Here is a 19,364-nt window from a genome sequence, read left to right as displayed (position 1 = left end):
TTGTTGTTTGTTGTTTCAGGAGTGAAATGCAATCAACCGCCATTGTTTACCGATGATATGAACAATCACATATTGAAAGAAGATACGGAAGTCGGAACCGTTGTTTACACTTTGAAAGGTTACGATCCGGAAAATTCAACCGTCAAATATGGGATACTCGGTACGGATGTTTTGACCGTGAATCCAGAATCTGGAGAAGTTACACTTGTTAAACCTTTGGATCGAGAGGTTTGTGTCATTATCATTATTATTATTTTAAACATTCATAACGATTCCGTAGTGCTGCGGCTGCTGCTTTCGAAGAATGTGAGCCGTCCTACGTTGTGCGATCTCCTGTCCGGTTTCTTCTGAGAATCTTCTTCAAATTTTCTTTTTTTTGAGTGTGGCATGGTTCCCAGTGCTGCTTCCACGATGATTGGAATCGTTTCTGTTTTCGTTCCCCACATTTTGGCTATTTCAATTTCCAAATTTCTATACTTCAGCCTTTTGTCTGCTTTTTCGGCTGCTTGGTGTCTTTTTCCGCCGGTACGAGTACTTCAATTAGTTTACACCACCTTTCAGCACTACGTCACAGGATGATATCCCGTTTGTTGGCTGGCACGGTTCTGTCAGTGTGGATTTGTTGATTATACATGAACCTGCTGTCGTAACCGGGCTTGGAATGTGGTTGTACCATTCCTTGACTAGTCCATCCATTCCGTACTCGCGATACATATTACAGTGGAGATATTTACAGATTTTATCGTGCCTTTATGTTATTATTATTATTATTATTGTCACTTTGGTACGCGACAAATATCTCACATACCTTCTCATCGGAATAGTTATCCAGCTCGCATTCCAGGTTTACGAATGGATGGAGTCCCCCTGGAATAAATAAATATTTAAATATCGGTGGTTGTACTATTATTATTATTATTATTATTATTAGTTTTTTTTTTTTTTTTAAAAAGGAAAAGACGAAGGCGTCGTCTGGAATTTGTTTTTTTTTTCTTTCCTTAGTTGGATTTAAAAAAAAAATATTTTCGTCCATGAAATGAAAGGAAGAAAAAAAAAAAAAGATTTTGTCGTTGTTGTTGTTTCTTTTCTTTTTTTTTTTGGTTGTTGTTGTTTCTTTTCTTTTTTTTGGTTGTTGTTGTTGTTGTTGTTTTCGTAAAAAAATTTTAATTTAAATTTTAGAAATTCCAATTCATTCGGGAAATTTCTAGAAAAGAGTAGTAATTAAAAAAAAAAAAAAATTCTTATATTTTGTCTTACACGAATTATTTAATGATTTTTATATTATGCGACGCGTCGTGTATCTAACAAAGGGTATGAGCGAGCCGCAATTGCAAAAAAAAAAAATAAAATAACGTGGCGGAAGAAAATCGTGATAAATAATAAAAAAAATTTTTTTTTTTTTTAATTGTCGCCAAGAGTTTTTTTATTTCTCTAATAAAATTTTTCAATATTTTCAAAAAAAAAAAAAAAAAAAAAAAATGGAAAAATGACACTAAAGGGAACAATTAATAATAACGATGATGCGTTTTGTAATTTATAGTCAAATATATATATAGAGTCTCTATATTTTTTTTTTTTAAATAAATGAACTTCAACATTTTTTTTTTTAATGAGGGGAAAAAAAAGAGGAAACGGAAACTTTTATTATTATTATTATTATTTTTTTTTTTTTTTTAAAAAATCGAATCGAAAAAACGAACGAACAAACAAACAAACGATAAAGACAAAAAAAAAAAAAATTTAAATGTAATCAATTAACTACGATGATGATGATGATGATGATGATGGAAAAGGTAAAAGATTAAAATCAAAAGTTTTATTACAGTTAAATTATTATTATTATTATTAAAAAAAAAGTGGAGAAGGGTATTGGAGAGAGAAAGAGAGAGAGAGAGAGAGAGACTGAAAGAAAATTAACCGGGTCGTAAGATAGAAAGAGAGAAAGAGAGTTTGGAGGTAGGGAAAAATCAAGTTGAAAATGGTTGATTAAAAAAAAAAAAAAAAAATGGAGGGAAAAAAAGGAAAAAAAGGACAAAAAAAAATGGTTTATTAGAATCTCATTTACAAACGAATTTTTTTCATTTCGTTTTGTTTTGTTTTTTGTTTGTTTGTTTGTCTCGTATTTAAATTAAATAAAAAAGCTGTAGATGATGATGATGATCATGATTTTGCCAAGGGGTTAAAATGAAGATAAGGGTAACAAAACAGAAAATTTGGTTGGGTATTTGACTAGGGAACGAGAAGATAAAACAGAGAAAAAAAAGAAAAGGGAGGAGGGGGAGGAGGGAAATAAAATAAAAAATAAAAATGATGGCGAGAGAAAACAACGGCAGCAAAAAAAATGAAAAAAAAAGTTTTAAAAATCTGTAGTTTATTGTTTTTGACAAGAGTCGATTGTTTTTTTGTTGTCGTTGTTGTCGTTCGAGGGTAAAAATGGTGGTGAAAATAAATAGAAAAATAAGAGGAAATATCATCGAGTGGTGGAGAGGAGACGCGTAACGACGACGACGACGGGGAGTCAGTCGATCCATTAAATAAATAAATAAATGGGGGGAGGAGGAGAAAAAAATTTTTTTTTTGGAAAATTACGTTCAATTTCCCTCCCCCTTCGTGAATTCCTTCCCTTTTTCCTACACCCTTTCGCGAATGAAAGAAAAAAATAAAATTTTTTAAAAAATTGAATTAACTATTAAATGAATCGTGATTCGATTCGATTATGAAATGGTATTTAAACCAACTTACGATCCGTGGATTCGTTTTTTAAAAAATTTAATTTTTTTTATAAGTAAATTATAATTTATTAGAGAAATTAATGATGTGAAAAGGTCACCTTATGTTATTTGCGTAAATGAAATGAAAATGATTTTCTCGTTTCAGGTTAATGACACGCTCAAACTTTACGTAACGATAGAAGATGAAGTTGAATCGATGCAGGACAGTAATAAAGTTACCGGAAACGGAAATAACGTCGTCAGAGCGGATGTAACATTGATAATAACGGACGTCAACGACAATCCGCCGGTTTTTCTAGACGTAAGAACATAACAATTACATTTTTTTTTCCTTTTTTTTGTGAGCCCCCAAAAAAAATTGACGAAAAAAGAAAGATTTTTTGTCGTGGCAGAAGCCAAAATAATGAAAGAGAGTGTGAGAGAGAGAGAGTGAAAGTGGCAAGATAGAATATAAAAAAAAAAGAGAGGAAGGAAGAAGAAAAGTTTCAATTTCAAAAAAAAAAAAAAAATTTTCCACTGATTTTTTTTTTTTTTTCAATTGTCATGCATGTCGTCGTCGTCGACGTCACCCTCGTCGTCGGCGACGGTGATGACGACGACGATTCCGTCGACGCCATCATCGTAAAAAAAAAAAAAAAATTCAATCGAATGCATTAAATGAAATTCAAAAAAAAAATGGGAGTGTGACATTTTTTTTTTTTTTCTGTGTGCCTGTGGAGAAGGAAAAAAATTTTTTTTTTTCTTCTGCTTCTTCTTCTCGTTTCACTTTTTGAATAGCCAATTTGTTCTAGAAAATTCTTTTTTTTTTTTACTACTATCAGAGCTCGTTAACTTGGATCGGAAAAAAAAAAAAAAATTTTTTTTTTGTTCATTGTTCCCATTTGATTCTCCTATATTGATTTTTGGATTTGAATGAAATAATAATAATAATAATAATAATACTTCCGCTTTGGTTAAATGTTTTTCACTCGAGGAAGAAAAAAAAAAATAAACGAAGCAGACGATAACAACAATAACAACAAGAAAAGTGGGAGGGAAGAAGACAAAACAATTTTTCTTTTTGCATGATTCTTCCAAATGATATTTTCTCATTCATTTATCATTTAACCCCGTGTTTGACTTGTCACGTAATTTTCTTCTTTTTCTTCTTCTTCATCTATCATCTCCTTCATCTCCTTCATCTTCTTTTTCTCATCTCGTCCTCCGTTTAAAAGATTCTTCGATGTCTATCTTCTGGTTTTGCCCTTCGGCTGCCCTAAAGTATCCTCTTAACATTTTGATCTTTTTCCAAATTCTTCGATTTGTCGTCAATTTCCAATCATTCTCACGGTCCTTCTTATTGTGGAAGTCTGGAAAAGTAAGTGAAATTTTTCCAGGAAATGATTTTTCCTGGATACAAATTTCTATAAATTTTTTTTTTCTTTTTCGAACGCGTCGAAATCATTCATTCGTTTTTTTTTTTTTTTTTGTCGTCGTCATTCTTTTCAACGTTTTTCTTCAACTTTTCTGATATACCTCGAGAGCTATTAATTCAAAAGCACAAAGAAGTCAAAAAAAAAACTTTCTTTTTCTCTCTCTCTCTCTCTCTTTTCCCCTCCATCTATCTACCCGACTCTCTCTCTCTCTCTCTTTCGTACTTTTCGTTATTTTTCAAAGAGTTTTTCAAGTTTTCTTTTCTTTTTTTACTTTGTCGTCGTCGTTGTCGTGTTAGTATACGTATAAAGTTTTTTCTTTTTTTTAACTTTCCTTTTTTTTGTAATATTATTATTATTATTATCATTATTATTTTTGTGCGAATGAAAGTAATGTTCAGCTATTTAACTTTTAAAAAACTTTTTACTTTTCTTCTTTTTTTTTTCGAATTGAAATGTTTATTTTGGACTTTGCTTTAAAAAATAAGAAAGAAAGAAAAAGAAGAAAAATTCGGTTGAAATTGGGTTGAAATAGAGAGAGAAAGAGAGAGAGAGAGAAAAAAAAAAGAGAAAGAAAAAAGGAAAATTTGTCGTTTGCGTCCATAACATTCTTCGACGTCAAACATTCAATTCAACTTGAAAAACTTTTTTAATTTTTTTTTTTTTTTTGCAGCGAAATTTTTAAATTCGAGTAAAACTTTTTTTTTTTTTAATTGGTTGAACGATTAACCAATGAGAGCGAAGATTTACAAATCGTATTTTTGATTGGTCGGATCGTGGATGATGTAAATTAAAAACATCATCCGATCGGGTTAATGGAAAAATTTTAGTTATCTTATAAATAAATTACGTAATTATTAATTTTATTATCATTATTATTTTATAAGATTTGATTGATTGGTTGATTCATTCATTCATTCATTCATCGTCTGAATGATGATGAAAAAATTATTATAATAAATTTATTTATTTATTTATTTGAATATTTAATTAAAAACTTATTAAAAAACAAACGAACAAATAAATAAATGAATTAAGAAAAACGGGAGAATAGGGAGGGGGAGAGTTAAAAGGGGCGGGCGGGCGAGCGGGTGTAAGAAAGGAGGGGAGCGGCAAGGGAAAAACTTTTTCAAATTTCCCAAAAAAAAAAAAAATTTCTTTTTTAAATTGTCGAAAAAAGCGGAATTAAAATTAAGTTGATCGACTTAAAATAGCGTTAAAGTGAATTCAACTTTAAAATTAACTTTTCCCTCTCATTCATTTTCACACTTGAATTTTTTCTTCTCTCTCTCTCTCTCTCTCTCTCTTTTTCTCTATGTGTCTCTCTGTGTGTGTGTGTGTGTGTCTCTCTCTCTGTCTCCTTCTTTCCCCCTCTCGCTTTTACTAATTTCTTCATTACCACCGTTTACGTTACCGTCACGGCCGTTAAGTCACTCCAGTCAGATCATAATTAACGTTTGTTTGTTTTTTTCTTGGTTGTTGTTGTTTTAGGCACCCTACGACATAACGGTGTCGGAAAACGAAAAAGTCGGCACGACGATATTTCAAAATATAAAAGTATCAGATGCGGATTTGGTCGGAGATCCATTGGAAGTTTTTTGCGTCGTGCCAGATAAACTACCCAACAACTGCATGAAATTTTCCGTTATATCCGTAGAATCGACGGAACAACATTTCAGAGGCGTCGTCGTTCTCCAGGAACCTCTGGATTATGCTAAAAAACAATTTTATCATTTGACACTATTCGCGACGGTGAGTAAATTATATTTTCATCGACCCAAAAAAAAAAAATTTAAAGGCCGTCGGAAAAGGAAAACTTTTACTTTTTTCCCTTCACTTCCTCCCTTCCCGGACGGACGCACGAAGCTTCTTTTCGTGGTTGTTAGAACCACGTCTTTCATAAGATGTAATTAAATCGTAGTAGTAGTTTTAATAAGGAAAAAGGCAAACAAAACAACCCTTCCGTCCCTTTAGGCGACTAATTTTACTGAAATCAATATGGTGAATTTTTTCTTTTGTTTTTTTTTTTTTTTTTTTCTTTTAAAAAAGGGAAAATTTATGAATTTTTTTCCTTCCTTTTTCTTCTTTTTCTTTTGTTTTTTTTTTTTTTTTAAAATATTATTAACTTTTTTTTTTTTAATTAAAGTAAAAAGAAAAAAACAAACAAAAAAAACGTTCGATCTTTTATAATAATTTTTGTCTTCTTCCACTTCGTTTAATGAAAAAAAAAAAATTAATATTCTTTTTGTGTGTGATGATAGGATGGAAAGCATAATGCGACGGCGGTGACGGAAATAAAAGTTGTCGACGTTCAAAACACTCCGCCGGTTTTCGACAGTTCGTTTGTCGGCGTCGTACAAGAAAATGCAGAAATCGGAACATTGGTATTGACCGTTCACGCAAGAGATGGAGACATTGGAAATCCACGTGAAATCGTTTACGAATTGGTCACGAGTAAAAAAATTTTTTTTCATTTTTTTATTGAACGAACGTGTGAGAAAACGTGTGAGAAAACGTGTCATTTATTTTTTTTTTTTTACATCAAACAGATCCGCAAGATTATTTTCTTCTCGATGGTAAAACTGGAGAATTGAGAACAGCCAAACCTTTGGACAAAGAATCACTCGAAGATTCTACCGGAGTTTTAACATTGAAAATCAGAGTATGGGAAAAGAGACAAAAATTTTTTTTATGACGTCACGGATGATTTTATTTACTCGTGAATTTTTCTCTTTTTTTTTTTTTTTTTCAGGCACACGAAGTTGAAAATGGCATCGTTCTCAACGATTCGTTATCGGTCACGACGAAACAAGCAACGATAACGATAAAGGATATCAATGACGAACCCCCGCGTTTTAACGAACGTGAATATTTTGTCGAAATACCTGAAAATTTTCAATCAAACACTCCGCTTCCGAGATTAAACATGTCGGTCACTGATCCCGACGTGGTGAGTGATAACGAAAATGACTGGAAGATTACGAAAAAAAAAAAAAAATGGAACACCAAAGCATCTTTTTTTTCCAGGGTAATAATTCATTGTTTTCCCTGAGATTATACGACGTGTCTGGTGTTTTTGCCGTGGAACCAACTCAAGCTTCCGGTTCGACTTCCGTCAGTATCAGAATCGCCAACGGAACTCTCGACTACGAAAATCCGAATCAGAGAAAATTTCTCATTTTGGTAAATTTCACTATCGCTTTCCTCAACCATCCCCCCACGTCATCATCATCACCATTTTTTCTTTTTTTGTTTAAGGTCGTCGCAGAAGAAATAAGCGACGTACCGGAAAGATCATCGACGGCAACAGTCACGGTCGCAATCACCGACGTCAATGATAACGCTCCGTATTTCGAAAACGTCGATCCAAGAACGGGATCTTATTCCGCGACGGTATCGGAAACTGCATCTCCCGGAGAACTCGTCACGAGCATACTAGCCAAAGACAAGGACAGCGGAAGTTATGGAGTGAAAGGAATAGTGTATCAGCTCGAAGGAAACGGTTCGGAAAAGTAGGAATCCCAAATTTTTTTTCTCTCTCTCTCTCTCATTTCGTTCTCATCATCATCGGATTTATTAAAAGAAAAATTTTTTTTTTCTGTTTCCACGACAGATTTTCAGTGAATTCGAAAACGGGTGTCGTCGTCGTTGCAAAATGTGAAAATCCTGGAAAACCTCAATGTTTGGATTACGAAACGAAAAACATTTACGATTTGACTTATAAGGTATGAACTTTTATAAATGTTGAATATTTTTGTTTGTAAAATGATGATGATAACGTTATAAATTGATTATGGCAGGCGACGGACGATGAAGGAAAAGGACAATCGAATCAAGTTTCATTGAGAATATCTTTAAAAGATGATAATGATAATCCTCCGGTTTTCGAACGTTCTCAATATCAAACCGTCATTGACGAAGGTTCGAATAAATTTCAACCGCCTTTTAAAATAACGGCACACGACAAAGATGAAACGAGTCAAATTGAATATTATATAGTGACCGGAAACGTTAATAATTTATTCTCACTTGATCCCCATTCTGGAGAAATCACCGTGACGGATAAGAAAAACGGTTTGAACATGACCGGAGTTTCGAATAACGTCATCGAACTCGTCGTTCAGGTACTGCCTCTCTCTCTCTCTCTCTCTTACTGGTGCAAAACCATCAATTGTTCCGTCGGGAAATTTTCTTTTTTTTAATTTTTGCGTGTTTTTTTTTTTCCATCAGGCGACGGATGGAAAATATTCTAGCAACGCCACCGTTTCCATAACCGTCAACGACGTCAACAACAACGCTCCGGTGTTTCAAGAATCCCAATATCACGCGACGATACTTGAAAATTCAATGAGAAACACGGAAGTTCAATCCGTCATCGCACACGATTCGGATTCCGGAAGTAATGCCGAAGTCAAATATCAAATATTGAAAGGAGGATTCGGGGATTTTCACATAAACGAAGACACGGGAGTCGTTTACGTGTCGCAAAAACTCGATTACGATCGTCATTCGAATTATTCAATCGAAATAATCGCTTTCGATGCCGGTAGTATATACCTACTTCCTTTTTTTTTTTTTATTTGAATGGTAATAATAATAATAATAATTGTTAAATCCACGTTTAAAGGTGTTCCGCAGTTAACGGGAACGACTACGCTTTTGGTAGAAGTCATTAACAGCAACGACAAACAACCGTATTTTTCACCGGAATCACAAAGAACGGAAGTGAGCGAATCGGCTCCCATAGGTACCGTTGTTTATAAACTTCACGCCATCGATCCCGATGTCGCTCGGGAGGATGATCTTAGGTACGAAATAACCGAACCTATAATAGCCATAGACAGCAATGGAAAATCCGTCAGTCACACGAAGGAATACGAGGTTTTTTTTTATTTCTTTTTTTCTTTTCTTTTTTTTGAAAAAGTTATTTTCATTTGTGACGTCATTATTATATTGTCCGACAGGAATTTTTCAAAGTGGATCATCACACGGGTAAAGTTTTTGTCGCTAAATCCCTTAAAAGAGATGTTGCATCCATAATAAGGCTCACGGTCGTCGTGACGGATGTTTCCGCGACAACTCTTCAACAAGGAAAAGGTATTTACGTGAACCATCATGTTGTACTTCCTAAAATACTCCTACACATCGATCGCAACGAGTTTTCTTGTTTTGTAGGTACTTTAACCATCACTATAATCGATGTGAACGATCATTATCCGACTTTCGACGAGCCTTGGACGGTTGAAAATCCTCGATATCAAATCGATTTAATCGAAGGGCAAAACGAAGACACGGTAGTCGCAACGTTTACGGCCGAAGATGCTGATTCCACGATTGCATACTACGATATAAAACCGGAAAGTCCATTTTTCAAAATCGACAATACTTCGGGTGAGATAAAGATAGAGATAGAGAGGGGGGGGATGATATAGTTTGTTGTTTGTTATTAATTTAATATTTTAATTTAACAGGAGTCGTAAGATTGAAAAAAGAAGTCGATTACGAAAGAGAAAAAAAACTTAATTTTACGATCTGGGCTCATGATTCAGGGGTGCCACAATTTTCTTCGTCAGCAGAAGTCATCGTCAACGTCATCAACGTAAACGATAACGATCCCGTCTTTTCTCAGGTTTCTTTTTTTTTCTTTCTTTCTTTTTATTTTATTTTATTAAAAAAAAAAATTTGTAAGAATTTTCTCTCTCTCTTTTTTTTTTTTTAAAGACCGAATACAAAGCTTCCGTTCCTGAAAATTCATTCATCGGAACACTCATAACGAAAGTGACGGCAACGGATGCTGATGCGGAAAGTTACGGACAAGTGACGTATAGTTTGGTCGGAGAACACAGCAACGATTTCACATTGGGACTCGAAAATGGCGAACTCAGAGTAGCCAATCCTGCCATACTAGATAGAGAAGACGTGAAAAAAATCACGGTTGAAATTGTTGCAAGTGACGGTGCTCCACCGGATACAAGGAGAGCGGTATCAGTTCCGGTAAGTTTCCAAGCCACTATCACCGTTTTTTTTTGTTGCCCCCGAACGTTTTTTTCATTTTTCATTTTTTCTTTTCCTTTTTCAAGGTTCACATCACAATATTAGACGTGAACGATAACGCTCCGTCATTCGTTCATAAAAATTACAAAGCGACAATTGTTGAAAACATTGATTTGAATCCACCGGCGAAAATTGTACAAGTACACGCAATGGATCCCGATGATGGATCTTACGGAACCGTTTCTTATTCCATCGTCGGTGGCAACTTGGACGGTGAGTTTACCTTTTTCGACCCCATCGTTGAATGATATTCATTCGTTTCGTCACTACATTTCATTCCGATCATTCCTTTTTCAGACGTATTTCGAATAGATTCGGAAACGGGAATATTATACCCGAAAAAATCTCTTCACGGTCAACCGAGACATTTTCATTTGGTCGTAGAAGGAAGGGATGCCGGGGATTTGACAGATAGAGCAACCGTCGATATCGACATACTCAACGTGAATCAAAATAAGCCGACGTTTATAATGCCGGCATCGTTGAATGCAACCGTCGAAGTGCCCGAGGTATTGTGGACATACTTCTTTGTGACGTCATCGTTTTTTTTATTTATTTACAAAATTTCATTTATGCGTTTTTTTTTTTTTTTTCTATTGTGCCTTCTTGTAGAACGCTGGCCTCGCTGATTATTTGGTAATGAAAGTGAGAGCAAACGATGCCGACGAGGGTGAAAACGGTAGGATAACATACCATTTTAAAGTCAACGAAACGGACGTTCAAGAAACGGATGAATTTTTCATACATCCCGACACTGGAGATTTAAGAACTAAAATCATACTCGACAGAGAAGTCAAGTCAAAATACGAGGTGATTTTTTTTTAACGTTCGTTTTCTTTACAAAAATTAAAAATGCTGTAAAAAAAAATAATAATAAAATGAATTTGTTTGTTTGTTCTGTCAGCTTCTCTTGGTTGCCAAAGATCACGGATCGCCGACATGGTTCGAAACGCTCAGATTGTTAACCGTCCTTTTGGTCGACACGAACGACAACGATCCTGAATTCGAAAGCGAAAGATACGATTTTTCCGTATCGGAAAATTTACCCGTCGGTGTGACGATCGGTCAAGTCGTGGCAGTCGACAAAGACGAAGGAAAACACGCCAGGTATATATTATTAAACTTTCGATAAACTTTTTTTGTACTTCAAGTAAAACATTGGCCACTGTTTTTCAGAATTTACTACAGCATAATATCCGGAAACGAAGAAAATTGTTTCACGATCGATCGAACGACGGGTAAAATATTGGCAAACGTGAGTTTCGATCGAGAATTTCAAGATCAATATCATTTATTCATAAGAGCGACAAACGATCCGGATTATTTTCACACGAAAGAAGAACGGAAACACAGAGACATATTGGAAAGAGATCCGAGCATAACGAACGTTAGAATCACTATATTGGACGATAACGATAATCCTCCGAAATTTGAAAAAGCCGAATATTACGCAGGTAGGTGGTGATGGGGATGGTGGTGGTGGTGGTGGTGGTAGTTAAAAGGTTAATCAATCAATCATACGACATACTTTCAGGAATCAAATCCTTGGCCGCGATAAACGAATTCATAGCAAAAATATTAGCAGAAGATCCGGATTTGGCCGAAAACGGTACCGTTCAATATTACATAGCCGCATCCAATTTGTACAAATCGGGTTCGAACAAATTGAGCGGATCCGTTATACCCTCGCCGTTCAACATAAGTTCGGATGGTAAAATAGTTACCGCCACGTACATGGCCGAATACAATCAAGATAGATTCATATTGGAAATCATAGCTAAGGAAAAAGCGTATCCGATGAGAGAAGCGAGGGCTAAAGTACACGTACGTACGAACGGTTTTTTTAATCTTTTTTTTTTTTTTTTTTTTTTTTAATCCCGACTAATCCCCGGATTAAACTTTTTTTTTTTTTTGTCTCAGGTTTGGGTGTTTGAACCGAATCAATTAATTCGAGTCATACTTTCGAGACCTCCCGAAGAAGTTCACAGGGAACGTGATGAAATAATAGCAGAACTATCGAACGCGACTCAAAGTTTAGTCGTCGTGGATGATGTGAGGTATCACGTGGACATTGCAAAACACGTTCATCGCGATTGGACTGACATGTATTTACACGTTGTCGATAACAAAACTCAAAATATTGTGGATATAGTCGAAGTGAGTCGAGTGATCCCTTGCATCATTCATTCATCTTATTCCCCTTTTTTATGATGACGTCATATGTTTGATTTCAGGTTCTTAAAGTGATCGATGCTAAATATGATTTCTTAAAAGATTATTACACGGGATTTGCCATTGAAAACGTTGTGCCAGCTTTGGAAGAAGTCAGAGAAGATAAATTCGATTCAGCATTGGCTGCTCTTATAGCATTAGTTATTGTTTTGTTTGTTGGTTGCATAACGTTTGTTGTAGTTTGTTGTTGTTTAAGAAATTGGTAAGTTTTGTTAAGGATGAGATGCGAAAAAAAAAACATGGAAGAAGTTTTTCTTTGCTTTGCATTTTCTTTAATTTTGTGTTTTTGTCATCTGAAGGATTTTAACTCCCATTCCAAACGACGATTTGAAAAAGAAAGATGCATTGATAAAAAAAGCAATTTTAGAAGAGCTCAACACGACGGAAAATCCACTTTGGATAGAACAAAAATTAAAATTGTACGAAGAACAAGAGCTCACCATGCAAGTTTTCATTGATCCAGATAATAACGACACTCTTCGGAGAAACAGCGGGGTAGACATGCCCCAGGTAAAAACGATAAATGTATTTTCCTTTTACCTTTTTCCCTCGATTCGATTTTTACATTTGTTTTCGTTTGTCCAGGGTGACAATACGTATGCCACGATACAGCATCCAAATCATCATCATCATCACGTATCTAACAGAGTTTCGGATGATATCGGAGATTACGAAACGCTAACAAATAATCACAGACGTCCGAGCAGTAATTGCAGTTCGTCGAGAGGACCGTCACAATCACACCAGGTAAATTGTATTATTATTTTTTTAATTTTTTTCAAATTTATAAACCGTTTGTTTTGTTTTTGAAATCCGCCATATTGTTTTTTTTAGTCTTACGAAGCCTCGCTAGGATTTCAAGGTTCGACGTTTCAAGTTCCGCTCCCGCCAACGCCTCCTACCGTCGAACAACGGAATCATTCATCACCCGAACTCATAGCCGAGTTGTTGTAGGGAATCGTTTAGATAAATTAGTTACCATTTCCAAGTAACTTTGAAAAAAAAATTTTTTTTTTTTTTTTTTTTGTTTTAATTATTTTATTAATTTTTCTAGTGTTTAAAGTTTTATTATTTTTATCGAAAACAATATGAAAAGTGATGACAAGAGTAGTTTAAAAAAAAAAATATGGAAAGAGAAAACAATTAACAAACGATTCAAAAGAACAGATAAGTTTTTTCTTTTTTTTTTCTTTTATTTCTCATTCGAGAAAAAATTTTTTAAATTATTTTTATTTTTACTTAAAAAGACTTTTTAATTAAGAGAACAAACAATATTAATAATTAATTTTTACCCCGTCGAATCAGTATTAGAAATGATAAACAGTATTAAAAAGTTGATTATTTAAAACGATTTTATATGACAAAAAGTAAAAAATGTCGTTGGAAAAAAAAGAAAACGGTTAGTTGTCCGCCATTTTTGTTTTTTATCTTATTTTGTATGAGAAAGCCATTTGATTTTTTAACGAACTTTTATCGATCCCTTTGACCACAACAACAATTGGAAATGAAATTTAATAATGAAAATTTATCGAGTTGTTGTTTAATATTAATAATAATATTTTTAAAAAAATGAGATTCGGTTTAGGCCGGATGTCATTGATACGGGGACCAAAAGGCAATTTTGTCAACGTTTAATATCGAAAGTAAAAGACAAGTTACAACTCGATGAATTTTTTTTTGTTGTTGTTGGAATATAATCATTCATTCATTCATTCCTGGAACGTGTGAGATAAAACAATCAATCAATCACGATGAATTACTTAATATAATTGATAATAATAATAATAATTAGTGCATTAAAGTTAAATGTCCCCATTCTGTTGGTTGTTTCATTTTTTCCAATGTAAAAATGTTTTTTTTTTTTTAAATGTAAAATTTTGTTTGTTCATTTGTTTGTTTGTTTGTTTGTTTTAACGTTTAACAAACAGATAATTTATTTTTCCCTTAGGTTAGTTATTAAGTTTTTTTCTCTTTTTATTATTATTATTATTATTTTTTTTTGTTGTATTTTTAATATTAATTGGAAGGACAAAAAAAAGAAAATTTTAACGGCCAATAAATACAATTTACTTTATCCATATATATAAATACATGTAAGGAACATTTAATTTTTAAACGTGCCAAAATGATAATGATAATAATAATAATAATAATATATATATATTCAAGTTTTTATATATATAAGTTACATAAAGTTTTTTTTTTTTTTTTCTAATATTCATTTCCGTTTTTTTTTTTTTTTTTTTTTTATTTTTTAAAAATGTATATAGAAAACGACGTGAAAATTAAAATGAAGACGTCGATCGAGCCAGACGTTAAACCTCCATCATCATCATTATCATCATCATTTTCAGGTAAGTCGAATAAACGTACAGGTTTAATTCTTACAATCGTTTCCTCTCTTAAATAAAGAGTTTACATTAGCGAGAGTGTGTGAGAGAGAGAGAGAGAGAGAGAGAGAGATGGAGTTAGGAAAAAAAGGAAATTTGACAACAGCGATAATTATCAATTTCCGGTGTTTATTATTATTATTATTATTATTATTATTATTATTATTCGTCGACGCTCAATCGAATTCTTTTACTCATGAGTTTTTCCGTTTTGTCAATTATTTTATTCCTTCCTCTCTTTTTGGAAAATTTTTTTTTATTATCGAATTTTTCAAGTCTGTCGCGTTTCATTTTTTCCCAATATTCTTCTTCTTCGCGTCCTTTTAAAACCGTGAAATTATTCCAAGGTTTCGATTCTAAAACCTTACGAACGGCATTTTCGTCTGCGAACCTAACGTAAGCTTCGTCGCTCCCTATTCCGACATCGACGTATTCGACTTTTTCTAAAGATTTGGCATCGACCTTGAAAAATAAAAATAAAAATAAAAATTATTTATGATGACGTTAAATAGAAAATTAAGACGGGGGAGGGAGGGGTAGAGAGGGGGGAGGAAAAGGGGAGGGTTTTCCTCTTACTTTGAATTGATTGAGATGATTTCCATCTTTAATGGGTTTATCTAAATTAATTTTTACAATTAAACCTTTTGAAAATTGAAATCTAGGTTTCGTTTGACATTCTGATCCCTGATTATTTACTAATTGTTGCTGTTGTTGTTGTTGCTGCTGCTGTTGCTGTTGCTGATACTGTTGTTGTCTTTGTAATTGATTCATTTGATTTTTGTACAAGTGTTGTTTGAGTTTTTTCATTTTTTCCTTTTGAATATTTAAATATTTATTTCTCAGTCTTTTCCAATCGGTTCTGTAAATTTTTTTATTATTAATTCTCAATTGTATTTCAAAAGAAAATTTTTAGATTAATTTTAGGGAATGAATGGATATGGGGGGGGGAGGGGGAAACTCACTTTGATAAAATTTGCAAACCATACATTTTAATATCTTTATAATATTTTGTTTTGAGTGATTTTTTTTTCTTTCTGTTTTTCTTTTTTTTCGTAACCACACCCCCAATTCCCTGAGAATTTGATTTTTTATCATTATCATTTTCCGATATCTTATTTATTCCTTCCTTGTTTTTATTCATTTTTTTATCATTTTCTTGTTCGCTTTCAGTTTCATCGAATTTAATTTTTTTCGCTTCTGGTTCAAATTCATCTCCTTCTTCTTCTTCTTCTTCCTCGCCATCATCTTCCTCTGGCTTTTCTTGTTTTCTTTTTAAATTTGTTTTATTATCTACATCTTCTTGTACTTTTACAACATGAGGTTTGAGACTTTTATCTTTAAAAAAAAAAAAAAAAAAGGATAAGGCTTTGAGTAAATTTATCGAATTTGTTTCGAATCGATTGATTTTTTTAATTTCACAATACCATTATTATTTTTTTGACTTATCAAATTTTTATTATCATATTTATCATCTTCGAAAGTTGCTATGCTACATAATTTTTCTGGATTCATGTGATTTGTCAAACAACATCCTTCTCTTTCGAATTCGTCTAAAGCTGCTTTGGCTGATTCTGGTGTTTCAAATTCGACAAATGCAAAACCTTTTATCTTACCAGTGCCTTTGTATTTAGGAATTGAAATATAATCAACCTAATGGAAATAGAATTTAATAATTTTAAAACTGAGAAATATTGATTTTAATAAATTTATTAAAGTTACCTTTCCATAACGAGAAAATATCAATTTTAACCAATCGTGGTCAGCATCATAGGATAATTGTTCGACATAAATTGTGCAAGCATCAACATTGAGTTTTTCTTTAACAGGTGTATTTCTGAAAACTTTTGATTTATCTTCGGTTAAACTTAAAAATTGTGATTTTTTCAATGCTTTTTTTAAATCGTGCAAACTCGTAGTCAGCTGATGAATTTTATTAAATTTTAAAAATATTTCTAAATCTACTTCTGTAAATGAGAAAAAAAAACAATAAAATATTGAGGGTTGTTTAGAAAACGAGCGATTAAGTAAATTAAACGTGAAATTATGAAATGTTGGGATTTGAATTACAAAAACTCACCTGGATCGTCTTTAATCAATTGTGATAAAAAGCGGTCTTTTTGAAGATTCGAATCGCTAAAATAAAATTCCATTCTTTCTCTGATTAATTCGTAAAGTTGTTTTTTACGCCTTCGAATGTTTTTGGGAATTTCTTCCTGATCGTTTTCATAATAAATTTTATTTTGCATCATCATGACAAGTGGTGTGTAATGTTGTATGATGACTGTGTGTGGTGTCGAACAAATATTTTTTCAAATCAAAAACAAATATACGCCATTTTGAAATTGTACGTTCAGGGATTCAATTATCAATGGTACACTTGGGGTAATCTAGATGGCAGTGCAATGGTTACAAATACTAATAAAATAATTTTTTTTTTAATTATCGAATTGACAAATTATGACAAATTTCAATTACGAATTGAATATTTCACATTTAAAAATTTAAACGAAGGAGACGGTAAAGGAAACGGAAACAATTTTTTTTTTTCGTTTAAAAATTTAAATTTTACCGCCGTTGATGAAAAACGAAGCGATAAAGCGCTTCTAGCGGAATAAAATAAAACTAATTATAAAAAATCCGTTACCGTTTTCGATTCGTGCAGTTGTCGTGTGGATTTTAAAATTGTATGATCGTTTGTATTGCGTGCGTTCAATCGTGACACGTTTTTTTTTTTTTATTTTATTAATTAAATGTAAAAATAATGATCGAATTCATTTAAATAATAATAATTATAATAATTATTTAATTTTATTTTTAAATACGTGTGCGCGTGTGTTTGTGTGTTTTACTTTTTTAAAAACTATAATTACGAATTCGATCGTTTTCCCTCTTTTTTAAATTTCAAAAAAAAAAAAAAGTTTAACGTTTAAATTATTAATTTTTCTTTTATTTTAAATAATTTGTTTAAAAAAAAAAAAAAATGGACCAAAATGAATAAATAAATGAGAAAAAATGGATTATTATTATTATTATCAGTCATTACATTGGATTGTTTATGGCGGTTGACATTTCCGTTCACCTGCTTTAAATAATTAACGCATGTGTAAGTAAATAAAAAAATTTTTTTTTTTTTTAATATTTTCAAACGTATAATAAAATTAATCGGATTTGCATGTTCTAGAACCTTTTTCTAAAATCGAACGGAACAAAAAAACGTTAACTTGTGTAACGTTACGTCACGAACGCACTCCCGACGTTTGGGGGGGGGGGTTTCACGCGATATTTAAAAAAAAAAAGGAACATGAATCATTTAGACTTTTTCTTTTAATAATTAATTTATTATTAACAAATTATTGTCGATTAATAATTATGATTTGTTTAAAAAAAAAAACGAACGTTTTAGAGAGAGAAATGCGTTCGCGAGAGAGAGAGAGAGAAAGGCGAACGTTAAATAAGGACGTTCGATAAGGTTTGCACATATGTATAAACCATGGCCGCCGACGTTTTAAAAAAAAAAATTTTAATTTTTTTTTTTTTTTTTTTTTTTGAAGGGAGAGAAGAAGGGGGTAATTACCGGGTCGTTAGGGTCAAAGGTCATGCTTTCATGTTTTTCTCTTTTTAATAATAATATTTGAATGTTAAAATGGAGTCGTAACCGTTTTTACCGGTTTTTTTTTTTAAAAAAAAAAAAAAAAAAAACGATAAATTATTAATTTTTATTAAATTTTATTAGTTCGTGAAAAGTATCACACACGCGCACGCACGCACTCACGCACGTATAAATAAATTTTGCACGTCACCGTTAAGGTTTTCTCTCTCTTTCTCTCTCTGTCTGTCTGTCTGTTTGTCTCTATCTCTCTTTCTCTCTCTTTATATATTTATATATAAAATTATTCGGATTTTTTTTTTTTTTTATTCGTCTACTACTTACGACTTAGGGTTTTTGTTTTAAAAATAGAAAATGTTTAATAATAATAATAATAATAATGATGATGATGATGATCATAATAATAATAACGAAGGAATGCTTGTAAATTCTCAGAATCGATCGATCCTTACAAAAAAAGGATACAAAATTCAAATAATCAAAATGGCCGTTTTTTTTTTTTTTTTTTTGTCTTCGTCTCCTTCTTCCCCTCCCCCCGCTTTTCCCCTCCCTCGTCCCCAACTCTTTTAATTTTAAATTCATAATTCAAGTAATGCTCAAAGATCAAATAGAAAAAGGAAGCCGAAGATCAAGGGAATCGCGTTGGAAAAATAATAATAATAATAATAATAATAATAATTTTTTTGCGTTTGAATAATAATAATAATAATAATAATAATAATAATAATAATAATAATAATAATAATGTGAGGAGTTGTAAAAAAAAAAAAAAAAAAAAAAAAAGGTTTGTTTTTTGCTACCATCGACAGTTACATCCGGACTATTCTGTCGGTTTCTAGGAATAAGACAAAGAGACGAAGGACAAAAAACGCATATTTGTGTGCGTGCGTGCGTAAGTGCGCGTGTGGTATATGATCGAATCGTCTCGGAAAATTAA

The 19,364-nt window shown here is 32.4% G+C and overlaps 2 protein-coding genes across 2 annotated transcripts; one reads left to right on the top strand and one right to left on the bottom strand.

Annotated features, from left to right (window-relative positions):
- Nucleotides 1-57: 57 nt before the first annotated feature.
- On the top strand, nucleotides 58-13,491 carry Phum_PHUM596890 (uncharacterized protein; the record flags this gene model as incomplete). Its single annotated transcript, XM_002432635.1, has 28 exons — nucleotides 58-228; nucleotides 2,878-3,033; nucleotides 5,636-5,896; nucleotides 6,406-6,598; nucleotides 6,694-6,806; nucleotides 6,897-7,094; nucleotides 7,172-7,327; nucleotides 7,403-7,656; nucleotides 7,758-7,869; nucleotides 7,945-8,268; nucleotides 8,375-8,690; nucleotides 8,772-9,025; nucleotides 9,109-9,241; nucleotides 9,320-9,535; nucleotides 9,616-9,773; nucleotides 9,866-10,138; nucleotides 10,225-10,411; nucleotides 10,496-10,707; nucleotides 10,811-11,008; nucleotides 11,103-11,305; nucleotides 11,375-11,652; nucleotides 11,733-12,022; nucleotides 12,119-12,355; nucleotides 12,433-12,632; nucleotides 12,730-12,940; nucleotides 13,016-13,177; nucleotides 13,265-13,374; nucleotides 13,485-13,491. The coding sequence occupies 28 exons, from the start codon at nucleotides 58-60 to the stop codon at nucleotides 13,489-13,491; spliced, it is 5,583 nt and encodes a 1,860-aa protein (XP_002432680.1).
- A 1,491-nt stretch (nucleotides 13,492-14,982) lies between these two features.
- Phum_PHUM596880 (lupus la ribonucleoprotein, putative) lies at nucleotides 14,983-17,072 on the bottom strand (the record flags this gene model as incomplete). Its single annotated transcript, XM_002432634.1, has 6 exons — nucleotides 14,983-15,282; nucleotides 15,397-15,679; nucleotides 15,783-16,155; nucleotides 16,263-16,470; nucleotides 16,540-16,784; nucleotides 16,898-17,072. 6 exons carry the CDS (start codon nucleotides 17,070-17,072, stop codon nucleotides 14,983-14,985), a joined length of 1,584 nt encoding a protein of 527 aa, XP_002432679.1.
- Between the last annotated feature and the right edge of the window lie 2,292 nt (nucleotides 17,073-19,364).

The sequence above is a fragment of the Pediculus humanus genome, genomic scaffold (assembly GCF_000006295.1).
Source record: "Pediculus humanus corporis 1103172108315 genomic scaffold, whole genome shotgun sequence".
Taxonomy (NCBI): domain Eukaryota; kingdom Metazoa; phylum Arthropoda; class Insecta; order Psocodea; family Pediculidae; genus Pediculus; species Pediculus humanus.
This window is presented reverse-complemented; position numbering and strand designations above follow the sequence as displayed.